Source organism: Cydia pomonella, chromosome 23, assembly GCF_033807575.1.
Source record: "Cydia pomonella isolate Wapato2018A chromosome 23, ilCydPomo1, whole genome shotgun sequence".
Lineage (NCBI taxonomy): Eukaryota > Metazoa > Arthropoda > Insecta > Lepidoptera > Tortricidae > Cydia > Cydia pomonella.
Window position 1 is genome coordinate 13,194,965 of NC_084725.1, and position 20,550 is coordinate 13,215,514.

Genomic DNA, 20,550 nt, shown 5'->3' on the forward strand with positions numbered 1-20,550 from the left:
GTGGAAATTTTATTGTTAGTATTAAGTAGGTGTTTAGTTAATTAGTATCATATTTATATTTATATTAAGCTCTTATTCTGAATCTTAACTTAAATAATGCATGCTGTGATTGCCTTTAAGTGGGGGATCAATTATAAATGTGCTCTTTTAGTATGTAAATTGTATCTTCTGTTGGTGATCCTAATAAACAAATAAACAAAAAAATAAATAAATAAACACTAAGATTAAAATTAGACATAACAATTAAAATTAGGTTTGGTGATACAACGGCGACGGTTTGGTAGAACGGACCCTAAGCTACGTCTTACCCGTGACCCTAATCAGTGCCGAGAGCTTACCTGTGATATTTAAGTCCCTTGAGCGTGGGGTTCTCGTCTCTCGGGTCGACGAGGGCGGGCGCGAGCGCGGGCGCGGGGCGGCGGCACTGCACGCCGATGGACGCGCGCTTGATGCGCGCCCGCCGCCGGCAGTGGTGACATGACGAATGCCGGGACGAGTGGGACGATCTGAAGGTTTTGGACAAACAAAATAACATTTACAGTACATATGGGGCTACTTTATAGCACTAGTGCGAGAAGTAGCATATTACGTTACTGTGTCGAACATTTAAAGGGCCATATGTACTGTAAAACGTTGTACGATACATGTGCGAATAGGTAATTCGCAACTCGTGTCGATTTAAAACACTCCCTTCGGTCGTGTTTGAATTTATCGCCACTCGTTTCGAATTTCCTATTTTTCGCACTTGTATCGTAATGTACTATTATGATGCAAGTTTTTATCGCTGTACTGACTGTCTGATTGTACTTTTCTTTCGCCAGGCGACTAATACTAATCGAGACAATTCTTTGTAGGATTTGACTCGAACACATACAAGTTAAGTTTCAATTATCGTTTTCTATAAATGCTTGTCACTTAGTTGCGGTATCAATTATATTATTTTATTTCATCAAAAAGAAAATTGTATAGTACTTAAATTAAATTATTCATGTTTGTGTAAAAAAAAACATAAAGTGTGAATAAAGGACATTTCGCCACAGCTCACAGTAAAAGCAGCTTCCTGAAAAATTATCCAATTTAAAACCTCTAAGGGTAGTTTCAGACTAGCGTTTTATACGGGCGTACGTCGACGAGCGTGTAAGCTCGTATAGACCAAATGTAGGGAAAGGTAAGGCGCGCACAAGCTCGTTAAAACCAAATGTAAGGAAACGTGACGCGCGTATAATTCGTACCGACGAAACGACCGTATACGCGCGTAAAAATACGCTAGTCTGTAACCGCCCTAAGACAATTCTACATTTTATACAACAGTACGAAATTTATAATGTGGAGGTAACTGTTGAGACGCTCTATATACCTTGACATACGCCCCTATATATATTATATATATATATATATATATATATATATACATATTGAAGGATCGCATCCCGTATATCGATACCGCTCTAGAATTCCTAAAAGAAATGGTCACAATCATATCTGTATAACTAGTATGTTTACCTATAAATAAATAAATATTATACGACATTATTACACAAATTGACTAAGTCCCACAGTAAGCACAATAAGGCTTGTGTTGAGGGTACTTAGACAACGATATATATAATATATAAATATTTATAAATACTTAAATACATAGAGAAAACACCCATGACTCAGGAACAAATATACATGCTCATCACACGAATAAATGCCCTTACCAGGATTTGAACCCGGGACAGTCTCCATTTTCGGCAACCCTATATATACACGCCAACTCTAATATCAGAGTTCCTCAAAAAAGGTGATTTGAAAAGCAGTATACTGTGTCACCACATGGTAGCAAAATTATTTCCACCTTGGGCGTTATCACTTGAATCCCTCACTACGCTCAGTATTATAGAATCTTTCGCTTCGTTCAATTCAACGTAAATTAGTTATTTTGCCCCCTTGTGACACAATCTACTATTTATTCTTTAATTAAATCATACAGTACAGAGATCGTGTTATTCACGAAAAACGTATCCTGACTCTCAAGGCCATGTCATTAAAGGTTAAAGACAAATCTGCGCGTCATCGTGGATGGCACGACCTATAATGAATAAAAAATAAATCTATATTCTACAACTCACCTTTCCCTCTCCCTTTCCTTGTCTCTCTCCTTCTCCTTTTCCTTTTCCACTGTAACCCTATCCTCTACTTTCAGTTTAACATCCACTTTGTCACCAACACTTCTCCCGCTCGTCACAAATATCTGCGGCGCCGTCCCTGTCTCCTGTTTCACTTTGAACGGTAACTCCAAGTTTCCATAACAAGGCAGGTCTCTCCTCGGAGTCGGTTGAAAGCGAATAGCTTTCATAGTCAAGCTGTAATGCACTGGCCTTCTAACTGTGTTTTCCAGTAAAACATTCTGTCGAGTGACTCTTGGATATTTGTATTTGAACATGGATTGGTGGAAATGCGCATTGATTATTCTTAACTGTCTTGAGACGGAGCCGAAGACTCTCCTAGTGACTTCATCGTTTGGAAAGCTCTTGTTCAGCTGTGTCTGCCTCCAAGAGGCGTTTAATCCGAAGTCTTGGAGGGCGGAGAGACTGAAGCCATCATTGGTGAAGAGTAGCGGGTTGTGGATAGGTGGAGTTTTCTGCAGGATGTGAAGAGTCAGGATGGCCGCGTCGCCGTACCCTCCGGAGTCGAACACGGGCCAGATCTTGGTGAGCTTGGCGGGCTTGACGCTGTCGCCAAAGAGGCAGAGCTCGTTTGAGTCTGCGCTGCGCTTACGCTTTTTGCCTGAAAAAGAAAACATTTATTTAATATAAAAGAAAACATCCACGTGATGCAGCAACCTATGGACGCTTGCCAATCCGGTGGCCAGACTAAGCATAGCGTTCAAGAGAGAGTGAAACAACACACTTTTTGATATTTAACTCATATCAATAAAAGAATAATCCTGTTTATCCTAAATCACAGGTTCGCCTACTTAGGAAACAGACCTTCTGGTTTACTTTTAAGAATCCTTTTGTACAAGCTTTTGCTTATGAAATTAGTTTTTTAAGAATTCTTTTGTACAAGTTTGTTTGTTTGTTTATGAATTAATCTTGTTTATTTAAAACTTGTTCACCACACGCCAAAAAAAAAAAAAGATCAATGTCAAATGGCGTTCTAAAATTTTTAATTATGTGTCGAAAGATGGCAGTAAATTTACATGGCTACAAAGTTTTCTTTAACAGTACACCTCTATTCCAAATTCTCTTTGCTATATACATACCTATAGGTAAACAGTAACAGACAATATGATACCTTTAAGCTGAAAACTACACAATTATTATTTGAAAACGATCCGGTAAAACAGTAAACGAGTCTTTTTGCTGAAATGGTAAGGTCGATATTTGAATGGATTATTTCGTTAATACAGTTGTTTTGATTCAGTTGATCTGACTACTTGGCAGTCGCTTTTATGTCTAACATAAATCTTTTATCCCTCCCTATTTATTAGTAGGTCATAGTACTTTGCTAGTAAGTCTAGTAAAAATACACTGTGTTGTCACTGTTGACAGCTAATAACTAGTGTCCGACCAAAACCAGATTTTTCCCCGAGTCGAAATTATGACTCAATTTCGGCCAAACCGAAACTTTATACACGTGTTAAGATCGTTAATAAAATGTCAGGGGTCGTTCTTTTTAGACATGAATAGTGGATGGAACGTCTATTATTCGTGTGGGTATTTAAAAAAAACCGGCCAAGTGCGTGTTTGACCACACCTATTCTAATTAGGCGGTTCCACACAGCGAGCATACGCGCGAGGCAATTTCCTCACGCACAAACCGGCCAGTGTAGACGTGCCTCGGCCGAGGCGGCGCTCAGGTGAGGAAAACGCGGTTTGTGCGTGAGGAAATTGCCTCGCGCGTATGTTCGCTGTGTGGACCCGCCTATTAAGAAATACTAACAGGGAATATTACGCGTAGGGAGCGCCACTACCACAATCAAACACAATCTGAGGGTCTTCCGCGAAACAAGAAAATCGAAATTTCGTTATCTAACCTCTCTATCACTCTTGCGTATTCGAGCGATAAAGATGCAGATAACTAAATTTCAATTTTCACCTATCCAGGTACGCCCTTTGTAAAATGTAAACGAACCGCCTTGACGTATCAATGTCATATTTTAATATCTGTGAAAACTAATCAAATAAAAACCGGTCAAGTGCCAGATCGATTTACTCGCGCAGCGAGGGTTCCGTACAAACTTTGAATTATCTTGTGTAACTACAAAGGCGAAAGACTTTTGATCAGAAATACCTATACTAAGTATAATTGTGTACAGCGCCAACTATCGGTCTAACTAATTTGCGCCATGTAATGCATGTATGTTGGTTTTTCGAGGATAATTCTCTATCATGTGAACCGATTCCAACAATTGTTCTTTTATTTGAAAAAGGCCTTTAATGTTATCTCATAGAAATTACAAGTGTAATAAACACACGTAAAGTTGGTTAAATTGCAAAATGAATTCGGAAATATTTTTTGTTAATAAAAAAAAGTTATCAAGATAGAGGTCTGATTATATTTTTCCTGTAAAGTTTATAGTAATGTCAATATTATGTACAAATTTCATAATTTTTTCTTTGGTAAACTTCGGAGATAAGGGGAATGGTATTTTTTTTTCAGTTTCCTTAATTTTTTTTTTCACTATGAAAAAAAAATGAAAAAATCGTTTTGGAATGTACAATTTGAGCTCTTTCAAATGATGCCCCACTTGACCTCGTCACTAGACTTTGAAATTTTGCCGCCCCTTTATATTGGGCATTTTCCATAGTTAATAAAAAAAAAAAAAAAAAACTTTCAATGTGTCCGGGTTAGCGTTGTTCATCACTATTCCAAATTTCAAATCGATAGCTTAAGTGGTTCTCGAGATTTAGCAATGTGACACACAGACAGACAGACAGACAGACGGACGGACGGACGGAGTCGCACCATAAGGGTTCCTTTTGTACCTTTTTGGTATGAAACCCTAAAAACAGTTTAAGGTAAACACTATGTATACGTTACTCAATGGTTTACGATATGTGCTAGTGATGCACTCCGGCGGCAGAACATTGCAGTAATACTTCCTATTTGAAACTTCCCACTTTGTCGCTTGCCGTAAGGACGGGATTAGCTTGTATCTTTATACGAATAACCTGCCAAGGTGTCCTTATGGCAAGCGACAAAGTGGGACGTTTTGCCGGTTTCAGTCACATTTGAAAATTATGTAATTCAATACATTATTAAATAATCGAGTTATCACATTCTTCCCGCCGTGTAGATAAGAATAAACTAAAACTTAAGGATGCTGAACTAAAAGATGTCCTTCTGTTCTGCAGGAAAACAAAACTTGAGGAGATTTTTATACTATACGTCAGTGGCATGTAATCATCATTCTTTATTGCAACCATGGTACAGTATAGAATATAGATGTTATACATAATATATAATGTCTCACATGGACCCTGTAAGGGCACAGCACATAATATCTTACTCATAACTCATAACATATTATTATATTATTAGCAAAATTATTAACTTATTTAAAAAAACATCAGGTCATGAAGCAATTCTTACATTGCACATGAGATCACTAACAAATGTCAAACAAATTAATTAATTAGTGTACAATATTCATAATACAGATTTAATTTTTGTTTATAAATTTAGGTAAATAATTAATTATAATTGCTTAGATGTTTGTTTGTGTTTAAGTTTGAGTTTAGAGGTTGAAGGCAAAGCTAAATTATGTTTAAACGTAGTTTCGAAGCGGGGCTGTGTGGGTGTTATGGGATGACACCTGTAGTAGACAAAACAATGGGTACTATGGTAAAGTTGGTTAATTTTAACCAACTTAACGCTTATTACTAAGTAATTAATTTATGTTCTCATAATAAGTGAATTGTAAAATTCTTAAGGCGCTCTTATAGACAGATTTTAGGTTTTAGAGGGGGTGAAGCAGACGAAGTGGTAAAGCAGGCAGGCGGGCGCCCCGCGCGCCGCGCTCGCAGCAAGCCTACGTCCTTATTCTGACGCCATCCGTATTCTGGTTTGTTAGTTCTGGGATCTTTTCCGGAAATTTATATTGATTATGATTTAAACTTAATGAAATTAAAAATTTGATAATTATATATAATACTAGAGTATACCGCGGCAAATTGAGAACCTAGTAAAATGATACCAAATCGTTTTGTGTCGAAATAATATTACTTACTAATTCAGACAAAAGTTACAACTGTCTGCTTTAAATCATATATAGATACCTATTCAAAACTTAATTGACCTTAAAAATGCAATAGAAGTCAATTTAGGGCAAGTAGTGAAAAAAGGAATAATACTAGCAAAGCTAAGTAATTTGTGGAAGTGAACGTAAAAAGGTATCATGTTTTTGCTGGTATTGAGATAACTGAAAACATAAGCATAAGGTATACACAAGCATATGTAACTCCAAAAAGTAGATAAATTATGCTATCTTCTCAAAAAAGAACCATGACTCTAACTGTAACGACTATTTCTATATTATTTTTTGAATTGACGACAATGAAGACGATTATAAATTTTAAATGCAAAGGTCGAGAAAACTGCTATTATTATTTATTATTTAAAGTTTATAATGGCAAAATGCACTTATACTACTACTACTTCGAAGTTATATAGTAATGAGTATAATTGACTGACTTTAATTAATGTCTAATAAAGAATCAGTCTGTTGTCTGTCTACTCTGTCTGTAATCAAATATTACAAGTATATTTGACCCACTGAGGTTTCAGATGAAGTTGAAAATCTGCATACATATGTAAGTAGGGTGACAATGAAATATTATGGTACCATCGAGCTGATCTGATGCATGAGAGAGGAGGTGGCCATAGGAACTCTGTGTCAAAATATCGCAACCAAATTGCGTTTGAGGTTGTTAGAATTGTCTCAATGAGTATTGTTTTCCTTTGGAAAGAAGTACATTTAAGACCTGTTCCGTAAAGTTAATTAACATACAAAACTTTCCGATGAACAAAATTATTTTATCGTCAACTATATTATTTATCCCTTCAAGTGGTGGCCCACCCCTCACGGGTCGATGCGATAGCCAGAAAGCTGTCGGCCAACAAAGGGTGGTTAGTGAGGTGTTGCCATATTTAGTGGCAAAATTAAAGGCTTTGAAATATATTTACGCTCTTCTAGCGCCCAAAAGTAGCTAGCAAGTTAGACAAGGAAAACACACATACACACGCTTGTTAACGCTTGGTTGCTAAGGACCGTTCATCCGGGATCGAACGCCTAGGTCGAGTTCTGTCTTGATTTTTAAAGAGGTTATTTTGTAAATACACGGTACCCTCGAGGAAACGGAAAGATTTTAACAGTATATTCCGGATCGTATTTAGAGGCAAAAATGTCATATGAACTTTTTTAATTCGCCTAGTTTCAGAGTTAATAGCAATTAAAAAAAAATTTTTTTCGTTGTGTTTTAGTGCATAACGTCTTTTTGATGGCTATGTCGCCAGTCGCCACTTTGGGACCAAGTCTAGACTACCTTCTTGACAGATATCAAAGTCACAAGGTACCATTTGAATAGACTAATTTTTACGAAAAAAAATGTACCAATTTATATTAATCCATAAATTTTCCAAGAACATGAACTAAATATGTTTAAAAACATACAAAAAGTAAAAAAAAAAAACATTTTTTTTGCGGAACTGACTTAAACTTGTACATGAAATTCTTCTTATGACCTCAGGAATACGTGGTTAAAAAAATTCCGTTTCCTCACGGGCACTTTTTATGACTTAACCTTTGAATTTTAAGCCCTACGTAGAAAATTAATTAACAATTACCTCCAATCATAACTTTGTTTTGTGGTGGTAGTCATTTTTAATAAGGAAACTGGAAAACTGTCACTGTTGCTAGGTTTGATTAGTTAGGTGCATGTGGCGAAATGCATAAACATTACAATAATTTAACAACAACAAGGACAACTTCAACAGAAGGACATGATGTCACGATCCTCAGCATTGAGGGACCAAGAAGAAGAAGACAATAATTTAATTGTTCTATTCGAATAGCGTATTTAGTGCTTATTCTAACGATATATGCTTCAATATATACTTTTATACATAGATAAGCTTAAATAGTTGAATTTGTAATATTCTCTAAATCCGCGCTGAACACCCGACGGGGCCCCGCCACGTGACTACTTTTTACGTTTTGGCTTCTGCCACTTGAAGGGATATACTATAGGCCTTGACTAGTGATTCATTTCAAAATAAACTATTTTAATATACATATACATATTACACATAAGCACCCTAATGCAAAAATGAAGAAAATATATTTTGCGAAACTTTCGATCGATTTTTCCACTTATATTTTGTATTGGCAGGAAAAATAGTAAAAGCATATCACAAAGACATAACAAGGTCCAAGGTTTTAAAGAAGAAGGTAAAATTGGCTGAAACCTGAAATTGACGGCAGAGTGTCATCGAAATTTATACTTGAAAAAAGAAATAAAATGTCACCAGTTTTCATTTCATACAAAACAGAAATAGCATGGTATAAAAGTATTATACCAAACTTTTACAAAGGACTTTATGTTTAACATTATCAAAAATGGAATTTAGTGACATTCTTGAATTTACAGAATAATTAACCAGTGAAATAAAAATATTGGCGAGAGGTACAAATATATACGAACTTCCGAACCGAGTACTTGCAAAATTTTGAATGGAATTTGAAGGGTAAAATAGTTGATAAATGTTGTAAATAAAGTCTTAAGTGTATACCATATGAAAGTTAATAAACCAGAAATACCAAACAAATTCAACACTTATAACATAAACTATTACAGCCATTTGAGCACTTCCACAAAAACGTGAAATGGTACCTTTCACTAAGCACTATTTAAATCCCACATATTTAAATCCAGTATATCTCCTGCATCCTGTATGTGTTAAAAATGAAGCTGTTCCAATATAATGACTTATATAAATTAAACAAGCGGATTAATTTTATTTGTTTACGTTTAAAAATAGGCATTCAATTTGATTATTACTGTAATAGCAATTTAAAATATTATTTTACCTAAATTGATAAGCGCTGGTGGCCTAGCGGTAAGAGCGTGCGACTTGCAATCCGGAGGTCGCGGGTTCAAACCCCGGCTCGTACCAATGAGTTTTTCGGAACTAATGTACGAAATATCAGCTGATATTTACTAGTCGCTTTTCGGTGAAGGAAAACATCGTGAGGAAACCGGACTAATCCCAACAAGGTCTAGTTTACCCTCTGGGTTGGAAGGTCAGATGGCAGTCGCTTTCGTAAAAACTAGTACCTACGCCAAACCTTGGGATTAGTTGTCAAGCGGACCCCAGGCTCCCATGAGCCGTGGCAAAATGCCGGGACAACGCGAGGAAGAAGAAGAAGATTTTACCTAAATTGATAATTAAAAGTAGGTACCCCTCACGAAATAAGTACTACTGAATTTAATACTTAGCAATGTTTTTTTAAATGTACATGTATTTTACCTTCCTCGTATTAAAAATGAAAAGTGGAGTGTTTAACTCGGGTGCAAGGCACCATTTCATCATTTGGTTAATCGTGGCTGTATGCCGGACAGGTGCGTGTGTAAAACTTGTCAAAAAAGATAATATGACGGATGGATGTCTGAAATGTCACCGTATTTAAGAATCAATTAGCTTAAAAATTAGTTTTTTCTTCGTAAGAGTGATGAAAACATTGTGTGTATAACATATTTGTGTATTTATAGTGTGATTATCCATTTTATGTAACGTCCGCTAAACTAGCACAGATCCGACGCTGACAGTGGTCACGGGCGTACTGGCGCACTGACGGTATTGCCGCGCAGGGTAACGTTTAGTAGACAAAATGTTGAATTCATAATTATGAATGAAAAATTTAACTCATCGATAAACTGACAAGCAAAATGTTAGAGTTACTTAAAAGCTATTGAATGAAGTAAATTTCATATTAATATTCATCATAGTACTTCTAAAATATCGAAATAAATACAGTTTTAAGCATATTTTCAAAGCAATAATCTATCGAGAAAAAGATGAGCCATCGTGTTTCTGACAAGCATACGGCTAGTTCAAAGACTGAAGTTATACATACTAGAAAATAATCGATGAAATCCTTGTACAAGCCTGTAAATATCGATTTAAAAATAGCGCATTTTACTATACACCGCGCCTTAATGGGAATAAATGATCTTTAAACCTAATTTCCACATTTTAGCTATTTAATCTTTCAAATTTGTGTATTTGGTAAGTTTTTCGGATATTGTATTTTGTACGTTGTGAGTATTCGGAATTGCTATTCGGTATTAGTATTCGGATTTAACCCTTTTCCAGGCAGAGTACGATTAATCGATCACATACGCGCCATTAAAATTTCAACTTTAGCATTCCGATTTAAGGTTCAAATTAGATTACACTTTCAGGAAATGTTACTTGTCTTCAAATGAATCAACAAAGCTGGATTAATTGGAATATATTTGGATTTTTTTGGAAAACCTTGTAGATTGGTGCGGCCTGGAAAAGGGTTAAAAGTGCTTGTTGCTAGGCCTATATGAATAAAGAATATATTGACTTTGACTATGTCAATTAAAAGGGCTGTTTTGTTTGTTTTGTCTACTACAGTGATATCTGGTCTGTTGTAGTGAGTGGTTCGGTCTGTTAAGATAGCTCTGTCAAAATACATCTTGTAAGCATGGTTTACTTCTAATCTCTGTACTTATAATCAGTCTGGACTATTGCTCTGCATGCTCCGGTAATATGTTGTATAGTTTCTCCTGGACTATTGCACTTCCTGCATGAATCTATAACTCTATTTTTCATAATAAATTTTTGATAGTTACGGGTCTCTATTACTTGGTCCTGTATAGCCATAATAAACCCCTCTGTTTCTGGAAAGAGCTCGACGCTACTTTGTCGACATTAGGTTGGCTTAAATCGTGGCAGTGTCTTCCGTATAGGGATTTCGCGCTACATGCGGCTATTTTTGTTTTATTATTAGTTATTTCTTCGCAATTTTGGATAGTTTTTTCTCTTAAGTTTAAAGGTGTAAATTTCTGGTCATTCTGTTCTATGGCACTGTGCATTGAAGAAGAATTTAATTTTCTTTCGATAAGAATATGATCTCATTGCTGTAATCTGTTTGTTGTGGGGTTTCGTAATATCAATAAGTCCCCTACCACCCTCCTTCCTAGGCAGGGTTAGTCGTTGTATGCAAGACCTGGGGTGGTGGTGGTCATGAACCGTGATAGTTAGACAGTTGAAATTTTGACAGATGATGTATTTCTGTGGCCGCTATAACAACAAATACTAAAAACAAATAAAATAAATATTTAAGGGGCCTCCCATACAACAAACGTAATTTTTTGCCGTTTTTATAGATAATGGTACGGACAAGTGAGAGTCGGATTCGCCCATCGAGGGTTCCATACTTTTTAGTATTTGTTGTTGTAGCAGCAACAGAAATACATCATCTGTGAAAATTTCAACTGTTCATGAGATGCAGCCTGGTGACAAACGGACAGACAGACGGACGGACAGCTAAGTACGAAATGGAACCCTAATAAATGAAGTTGACCATTACATGAAACCAATTGTTTTAATCGCTCTCACAAAGGAAGTAGTAAGGTGGAAGTCACTCACAAACAAAAAACTTAAACCGTAAAAACATGGTGGTGATATATTATTGGCCGGTACTACGTATTAAGTAGGCTAGCTTAGCTATGAATTGAATAGTATGAATATTAAGTTCATTAACTATGAAGGCTTTTCCAATATCATTTTCCTCAATGAATGTCAAGTCTACCTACAGTGTAAATTGCGGAATTTCCAAAAAGCAGGAAAAGCTCTAGGAAATTTCACACGAAACAAAGGAGATTCCTCTTGGAAATGGAAAATTGCGATTCCCTTACAGAAATCAAATCTTTTTAGTTTTCCACTTAAAAAAAAGTGGGAAGTTCTTAGCCGTTTTCCTCGCCTGAGCCGCCTCGGCCGAGGCACGTCTACACTGGCCGTTTTGTGCGCGAGGAAATTGCCTCGTGCGTATGCTCGCTCTATGTGGACCCACCTATTTATTAATGTAGAAATATCGCAATTTTAGAATATTTCCAGCACATCAGTAATTCTACCTAATGCCTGCACACCACAACTTGCCAAGACAAAAGCCATGTTGATTTGTCAAATAAAGATAGGTCTGGCCTAATGGGTAGTGAACCTGCCTATGAAGCCGATGGTCCGATGCCGATGGTGGTGATGGATGGTGATGGTGGGTTTGAATATCTTACTTCTTAGACTGTAATTCTACTACATTTAAACTTTTGAACGCCACGCCTATCGCACGCGGCGCGTAATCGTGAACCTTGTCGGTACGCATGAAGGTTGATATTGGGCTGTAGCCGCGCGCGTCATATGACGTCTTTGGCGGCCAAAAGGTTAAAGGAAATTTTGAATTTTGCCCCCAGGCAAATTTCAACATCATCAACTATGTAATATTAAATATGTAATATTATTTAATTTTAAACTTAATATACACCGTGGGCCAATTAAATCTGACTGATTTTATCCATGCATCCCAGAGGTCATAAGGAGCAAAAAATGTTAAATGAGTTTTTGTCAAATTTGCCACGGACCACAGTGTATATGCATTGAAAACATGCATGACTTATGAATTAAGTAGTAGTAAGTAGGTATGAGTTTGACTGTACACCTCATGGCAATACTATGATGATTCTATATTATGTTTTTTATGTTTATACTCTTACTTATTCCATCATTCTATCTACTTAAGTTCTACAGTAAATAAATAAATTATTAATTATTATTTGTGTCTTTTCCATCATGGAACAATGTTGTTTCGAACCTTTGGGACATGTGCGCAGAGCTGAAGCCAACATGTAGTGTAGAGGGAGCATTCCATGAAATTGTCTGCCATAGTCCCGTACAAACGTGAATTTTCTCAAGATTTGCAGGTACAATCAGCATCAATAGTAGCGGATAAAACAATGTGCCAAAAGTATCTGACATCCCAGATAACTTTTCCAAATATAGATAAATCTCTAAAATTCACTTTCAAAAGTATATCTTCAATCATTTAAACAACAGCTAAAGCAGTGGCTAATAGATCAAGTTTTTTACGATTTAAAGGAGTATTTTTTATTTAAGTCTGTGTAATTTTAGATGTTAGACCATAAAAAGAAAATTGTTTGATACCTGTATACTTCCTGTTCTAACTTATGGTTGCCAAACATGGGCACTTAACAAATTCCACTACAAAAAGTTAGGAATTTGTCAAAACGCTATGGAGAGAAGTATGATGGGTAAGCGACTATCTGATAAAGTTAGAAATATAGATATAAAGAAATGTACTAAAACAAAAGATATTACTACAACAATTAAGAAGTTAAAATGGAAATGGGCAGGTCACACAATTAGAGGGGGAGAAAAGTGGTCTGAAGCAATAATGTACTGGTTTACTAGAGACAAAAAGAGGAAGCGTGGCAGGCCAACAAGAAGATGGGATGATGAGATTAAGAGTGCAGCAGGAGGTTGCTGGACTACAATAGCAAGGGATAGGGATAAATGGAAAGAGTTAGGGGAGGCCTTTGGCTACAAAAGGCATACAGATGGAAAGTAGATATATATGTTAACAACAAAATGTACTTACAAAATACTTGTCTGGAATAAAGGCTATTTCATTCATTCATTTCATTCAATTTTAGATGTACTTAATATAAATTTAAGGGACCTGTATATATATATTGTAATTGTGTAATATTGTATACCCGAAAAGGGTAGCCGTTGTGACTCTGTATCATTTTAACGTCTTGTTTGTCATGGTAAACAATAAATGAATTCTTATTCTTTTAGAGTCTTAGTTGTTCTATATTGAGGAGATCACTTTTTGTTAAGCTGTTACAGAATGGTAGATATTTATGAAGTGTTATTTGATCCGCTACTTTTGATGCTGAGTGTACAAGTTTCCTTTTCCATGACAAATGGTCAAAAATATGCACAAAAAAATAATTGCCTGCTTAAATGCCAAAAAAAAAGTCGCAACACAGGAAATAAAATGTGTCTGTCCGGGACAGCCCGTGGAATGCTCCAGAGGCTCTTTTGACACTAATGAAATGTAAGATGTAATTATTATTCTAAAAACTGTTCAAAGTTGAAGCATTCAGCCTTAATTAATTTATATGTTAATTGATTTCTTTGTGTAGTGAAAAATGATCATATTAATATGGGTAGCTTAATAGGTAAAATGGAATCAATAAAACTGTGGATAAATGAACTCTGAATATAGTTATTTTACCAGTTGAACCTAGAATTTTGTATTCGATTTAATTTTGAGTTAATATTCCAAGTGCATTCCAGGTGAAAGCAAATACTATGATTTTCATAGAAGATTAATATCAAGAATAAACCCAGATGAATTGAAAATTCATAATGCAGTTTGAAGGACTTTAAATATGCTATTCAATGCACTATATAACGTCATCGTAATTTAAAAGTAGGCAGTAGAAAGTCTCAGCAAGGTCAGTCAATTGATGCAATAGTCAGAATACCATCGCAAATACTCCAACAACCAACACTTAAACTACGGAAAAACTTCCAAATATATGATAAATAACAAAAAAATCGTCCTAAAATACGATGAAATGTTTATAAACAGTAATGACCTCTATACATGATGTAACTTAGTATATTCATAGGTTACCAAATTTCCCACCAAAATTATTAACAAAAACATACACTCATATCCTAGTAAACACATTAGGAAACATTTTATAGTAGATTAAGAATGCTATTGGCAAGTGTATAGCATAGATTACCTTTAGGTTCCGATGTAGAGCCCTGTCTCGAAGTGGTTGACATAGTTGGATCATATCCCAGTTTCGAAAGTTTTCGATAGTCGTGCGTCACCCGACGACGTTTAGTGGCTTCGCCGGCGTCTGCATCGCTATTTCCACTGAAGTAATCGTCAGTATAATCGCAATTTTCACCAACTTTTACATGGGAATCCAGCGGGCCACTGGACGCCATTGTTTAGAAGCCAACGCTGGTATCAACAAAACATACGCTGGTTTCGTCACTTAAATAACCACGCCACTAACAAATGACACACTGGCAACGTGGATATAGTTTACAATTTCACAAAACGGCGAGAAACACATTGATTCGGAATAAAAAACAACTTGCGACGCCATTTACTGCTAACTCACACTTTTTTTGTGGAGTTTTTCAACACGTACAAAATGTCGTATGCCGATTAAGGCACTGACACTGATTCATACAGCCAAACATACATGTTTTATTTTATTTTATTAATAGGCAGTATTAATTTTTTATTAATATAACATTTCTATTTTTAAGCTAATAAAATTAAGTAATTTTTAATTGCTTAAAATAGGAGGTACATTAGCGCCCTCTATGATGTTGTAGTAGATAGAGATAGGTGAGTAAAATGGCATTTGCAAGATCTTGCACTATATTGTCATTGCCTACATTATTCAACTTGGTGGTTCAGTAATTTACGCACAGATGGCGTTGTATAGCAAATTCATTCTTACTTCAATCTTGGTTTACCAAGTTGACCAAGATAAGTCTGCAACGATTTTGAAAGTTAGCACATGCAGTGCAAGTGTTATTTTAAACACAAACTTCCATGAAATTATGACGTATAAATAACACTTGCACTGTGTGTGCTATCAAAATGCTTATTTTTGTTTTTATAAATATTTACGTTAAATAAGGTCAAGGTTTATATCGTATTAAGCTGACTGGTATTTTATTTCAACAAATAATTACTTATATATCATTTTATGCACGTGCACTCCTCACGTTAATTTAAACATGAATAACATGATATAATGTAAAGGTACTAGGACCTAGGTCCTAGGTAAATTATCAATTATTTTTAGGGTTCCGTAGTCAACTAGGCACCCTTATAGTTTCGCCATGTCACAGGCCATGTCTGTATGTCTGTCTCTCTGTCTGTCCGAGGCTTTGCTCCGTGGTCGTTAATGTTAGAAAGCTGAAATTTGGCACGGATATATAAATCAATAAAGCCGATAAAGTCGTAGAATAAAATCTATTTTTTTTTTAGGGTACCTCCCCTACACGTAAAGGATAGGATAGAGGTGGGATATCGTTTGAAAGGTCTTTCAAAACAGGGGTTTTCAACAAACATTTTTTGATAAAGTGGATATATTCGGAGATAATCGCTCCGAAAGAAAAAAAATGTGTCCCCTCCGCCCCTCTAACTTTTGAACCATAGGACAAAAAAATATGAAAAAAATCGTGAAATTCGAGCTTAAGAAAGACATTAAATTAAAACTATAGCGGACATGATCAGTTTAGCTGTTTTTGAGTTATGGCAAAAAGTTTCCCCTTCAGAGTAAAAAGACGTACTATCCACAGTTCATCCCATGGTTAATAATCTACTATACTTTAAGCTCCAGTTTAGCTTATTGTGACGGAAGAGTAACTACGGAACCCTACTCTGAGCATGGCCCGATATGCTCTTGGCTGTTTTTTTTTAAACTCCATTCAGAAATTAACCAGCGCCCTCTGGCAACAGCTTAAAATCTTGTTTAAGACCATGACCATCACTAAGGTGAAGCTACCAATTAATTTTTCTTTACAAGAACTAGAGTGGGCCATCCGTTAGAAATGCTGTAGACTTCTGGTGGTGATGCTGCAGTGCTGTTTCATATCAAGATTTGACGACCGGTTTGGCCTAGTGGGTATATAGTGACCCTGCCTACGAAGCTGATGGTCCCGGGTTCAAATCCTGGTAACGGCATGTATTCGTGTGATGAGCATGGATATTTGTTCCTGAGTCATGGGTGTTTTCTATGTATTCAAGTATTTATAAATATTTATATATTATATATATCGTTGTCTAAGTATCCTCAACACAAGCCTCATTGAGCTTACTGTGGGACTTAGTCAATTTGTGTAATAATGTCCTATAATATTTATTTATTTAAGATCCTTACCTCTTCTTTAATTTAAGAGCAGGGCTCTTGTCGGCGCAGCTTGATGAAGTTGTCTCCACCTTGGTCGATCCGAAGCCAGCGCTTTAGTGTCCTGAGGGCCTACCGCGAACCACGTTCGACGTGTTGCCTCTCTGTCGCACTTGTAAATTTGTACGTAAGCATGACAGGGAGGCAACACGTCGAACGTGGTTCGCGGTAGGCCTTTTGGTACGACACGGCTCCTACATGCTCCTTTACTTGGCTCATAAACTTTTTCTTGGTCTTCCCCTCCCTGTCCTTCCATTTATTTTACCTTCTATAATGTTTCTGATGAAGTGGTCGTGTCGAGATCCTTATCAATGTGTGTCAATGTTAAAGTTCTTTATCATCATCATGTATTAGGAGCGGGATGCAAAATTGTCAGCCAAGGAATTTAATTTGCGAGCGAGAAAAATAGAAGAGCGCGTTGGCCAAGTAGCGGGAGTGCTGGTGGCCTAGCGGTACTAAGAGTGGGTAATACGATGGCCCAGCGTAGGCTAGTCTAAGGGACGCAGATGAGGTGGAATGAGATAACAATATCGCTTACTCCCTCTAACGCATAAATGCGTCCCTTGGACTGACCTGCCATCGTGTAGAGGAGCCTTAAGAGCCTGCGACTTGCAATTCGGGTTCGTGGGTTCAAACCCCGGCTCGTACCAATAAAAGTTTCGAAACTTATGTACGAAATATCATTTGATATTTACCAGTCGCTTTTCGGCGAAGGAAAATGTGAGGAAACCGGACTAATCCCAATAAGGACTATAGTTTACCCTCTGGGTTGGAAGGTCAGATGGCAATCGCTTTCGTAAAAATCGGCCAAGTGCAAGTCGAACTCGCGCACGAAGGGTTCCGTACCATTATGTAAAAATCGCGTTGTGTATGGGAGTCCCCTTAAATATTTATTTTATTTTGTTTTTAGTATCTTATACCTTTAAACGAGCAATTCTTGTATATATTTCTGTGATCTCGGAAACGGCTCTAACGATTTTGCTGAAATTTGGTATATGGGGGTTTTTGGGGGTATACAATCGATCTAGATTAGTTTTATGTTTGGGAAAACGCGTGTTTTCGAGTTTTCATGCGTTTTTCTTTCGACCCAGAATATGGTCGCTAATTTCGTATCGCCGGCCACTGTCCGTCTGGTCCAGCGGGTTAAGACGCGGACTGCTAAACGAGTGATACGGGTTCGAATCTCGCCCTGTGACTAACTTTTGTTTTTTTTTTATATGTTCAAGTTTATATATAATTTTTTTATTTTTATTGTTTTAGACAAGTTTAATTTAGTAAATAATGTAGTTAAGATTATCACCTATACACCACCATATAACAATAAATAGTTATAACCGAGCAAAGCTCGGTCGCCCTGGTACTTTGTTGTTATAGCGGCAACAGAAATACATAATCTGTGAAAATTTCAACTGGCTAACTATCACGGTTCATGAGATACAGCCTGTTGACAGACGGACGGACGTACGGACGGACAGCGGAGTCTCAGTAATAGGGTCCCGTTTGACCCTTTGGGTACGGAACCCTAAAAACCAACATACTTGCAACAATTTGCCGATAGATGGCGCTGTACACAATTATACTTAGTAACTTAGTATATAGGTACTTCTGATCAAAAGTATCTAGCCTTTATACAGATAATTCAAAGTTTGTACGGAATTCTCGGTGCGCGAGAAAAACGAACCCGCACTTGGCCGGTTTTTTTTTTACTTTTTACTGTAGGTACTATTATCGAAATAACGGTGAAGATGAGCGGCTAATATCCATGACGTCGTGGGTTCGAACCCCAGCTCCTATTACGAAGTATTATTATCTTTTTAATATTTACCAGTTACGTTCTAGTCTTTTGATAACGTAAATAAATAAGCCTATTGTGACAAGCGGGTAACTACGGAGCCCTACACTGAGCATGGCCCGACATGCTCTTGGCCGGTTGGTTTTATTTACAACTTGTTCTGTTAGTTAGTCTGGGACAAATCTTGGAAGCAAATTTTGACCCACTTTCCGATTTCCGATTGAGCTGAAATTTTGCATACATATGTAAATCGGATGACAATGCAATATAATGATGACATGGACCTGATTTGATGATGGAGACAGGATATGGCTATGGGAACTCTGTGATAAAACAACGCAAACTAATTGTGTTTGGGGTTGTTAGAATAGTCTTGATGAGTATTAGTTGCCTGTGGAAAGAAAAGTACAGTCAGCGATAAAAACTTGTACCAAAAATGTTTTTTTTTTGCAAACAGTATGTCTTGTCAATTGTCATCCATTTGTAGATTAACAGTAATAACAATAACCCAGAAGCCATAAGTACCTAAATTTTTTTTTTTATACCACGACGGTGGCAAGCAAGCATACGGCCCGCCTGATGGTAAGCAGTCACCGTAGCCTATGAACGCCTGCAACTCCAGAGGTGTTACATGCGCGTTGCCGACCCTTTAAAAATTATATAAAAATAATAATATTTAAATAAATAAATTAAACTAAAAACCCATCTCGCTTAAAACCAATACAAAATGGCGATTCGCAAACACAAACGTGCTAAAATGTCCAAATAAAAATGCAGTACACACGAATGTGGCATGTTGATCAATAAGATATTTAAATAACACATTATTATGTACATATTCACACGTATACTTTATCTATCGTTGTGTTCATTAGACATACTAATGTGTATACATGTAAATAAATTTGGCTAGTCCTCCATCTACTGCATAGTGCATATTATAAACAATTTGTACATTTTCTTGTAGTTATAATAGGTATAACATTTATTGGTTAACCAACCAAATATAAAACCGCCTGGACCTGTCACTTTAAGGGGGTCCCTAACGCCAATGACCTTCGATTTGAATCCCTTAGTTTCCTAATGTTTTTAGTAGCTAATCATATTAATAGCAACGGCTGTAAGCAATATAGTATCCCATATTTACTTCAAAGTTCATTATCTTCGAGATATTTGGCATCAAAATTGAAGAAATTTGGGCCAAAAAACTGGTTTTCTGGCCACAACTTTTTTGTTACTTAATTATTTTAAAATTAGACTCTGCCAAATTTTTAGAGACGTCAAAGACGAACCTAAATATGTAGATCTCATATATGTAAGATACTACATAGCAGTCTAGTAACGAAAATAGTGTTTGTTTAGACAATGTTTATAAAAATCATAAAAAAATGAGTATTAGTTTCTTTCAAAATCCGTCAGACAAAAATGGAGATAAAAGATTAAAGAACCGATAGCCGTTTGTCTTATAATTCTATCTGTAGTGCAAATGAAGGAGTAACGACTCAAAACTCGCCAAAAATCGATGAAAACCGCGGGGAGCCCCTTACATTATTTGATCATGTATTGTTTTCATCTACCATCAACTGGCTTATGGAGCTATATGAGGATAGTTTTTGTTTACTTTTATTTAAATACCTAAACATACAGAGTATAAATTGTGATACCGTCGTTTGATGCTATCAATATTTTGATTTATGGCAAAAATAT

General features: G+C 36.4%; 1 protein-coding gene across 1 annotated transcript in view; it reads right to left on the minus strand.

Moving 5' to 3' along the window:
- Positions 1-15,269, minus strand: part of LOC133530648 (lysine-specific demethylase RSBN1L-like) — a 30,690-nt gene extending 15,421 nt beyond the window's left edge. The window contains exons 1-3 of the mRNA XM_061868665.1: positions 14,856-15,269; positions 2,115-2,772; positions 339-506 (exon numbers count right to left, since the gene is read on the minus strand). Coding sequence (XP_061724649.1) covers positions 339-506; positions 2,115-2,772; positions 14,856-15,066 — 1,037 coding nt within the window. The 5' untranslated portion in view covers positions 15,067-15,269. The remainder of the gene's footprint in view (positions 1-338; positions 507-2,114; positions 2,773-14,855) is intronic.
- Between the last annotated feature and the right edge of the window lie 5,281 nt (positions 15,270-20,550).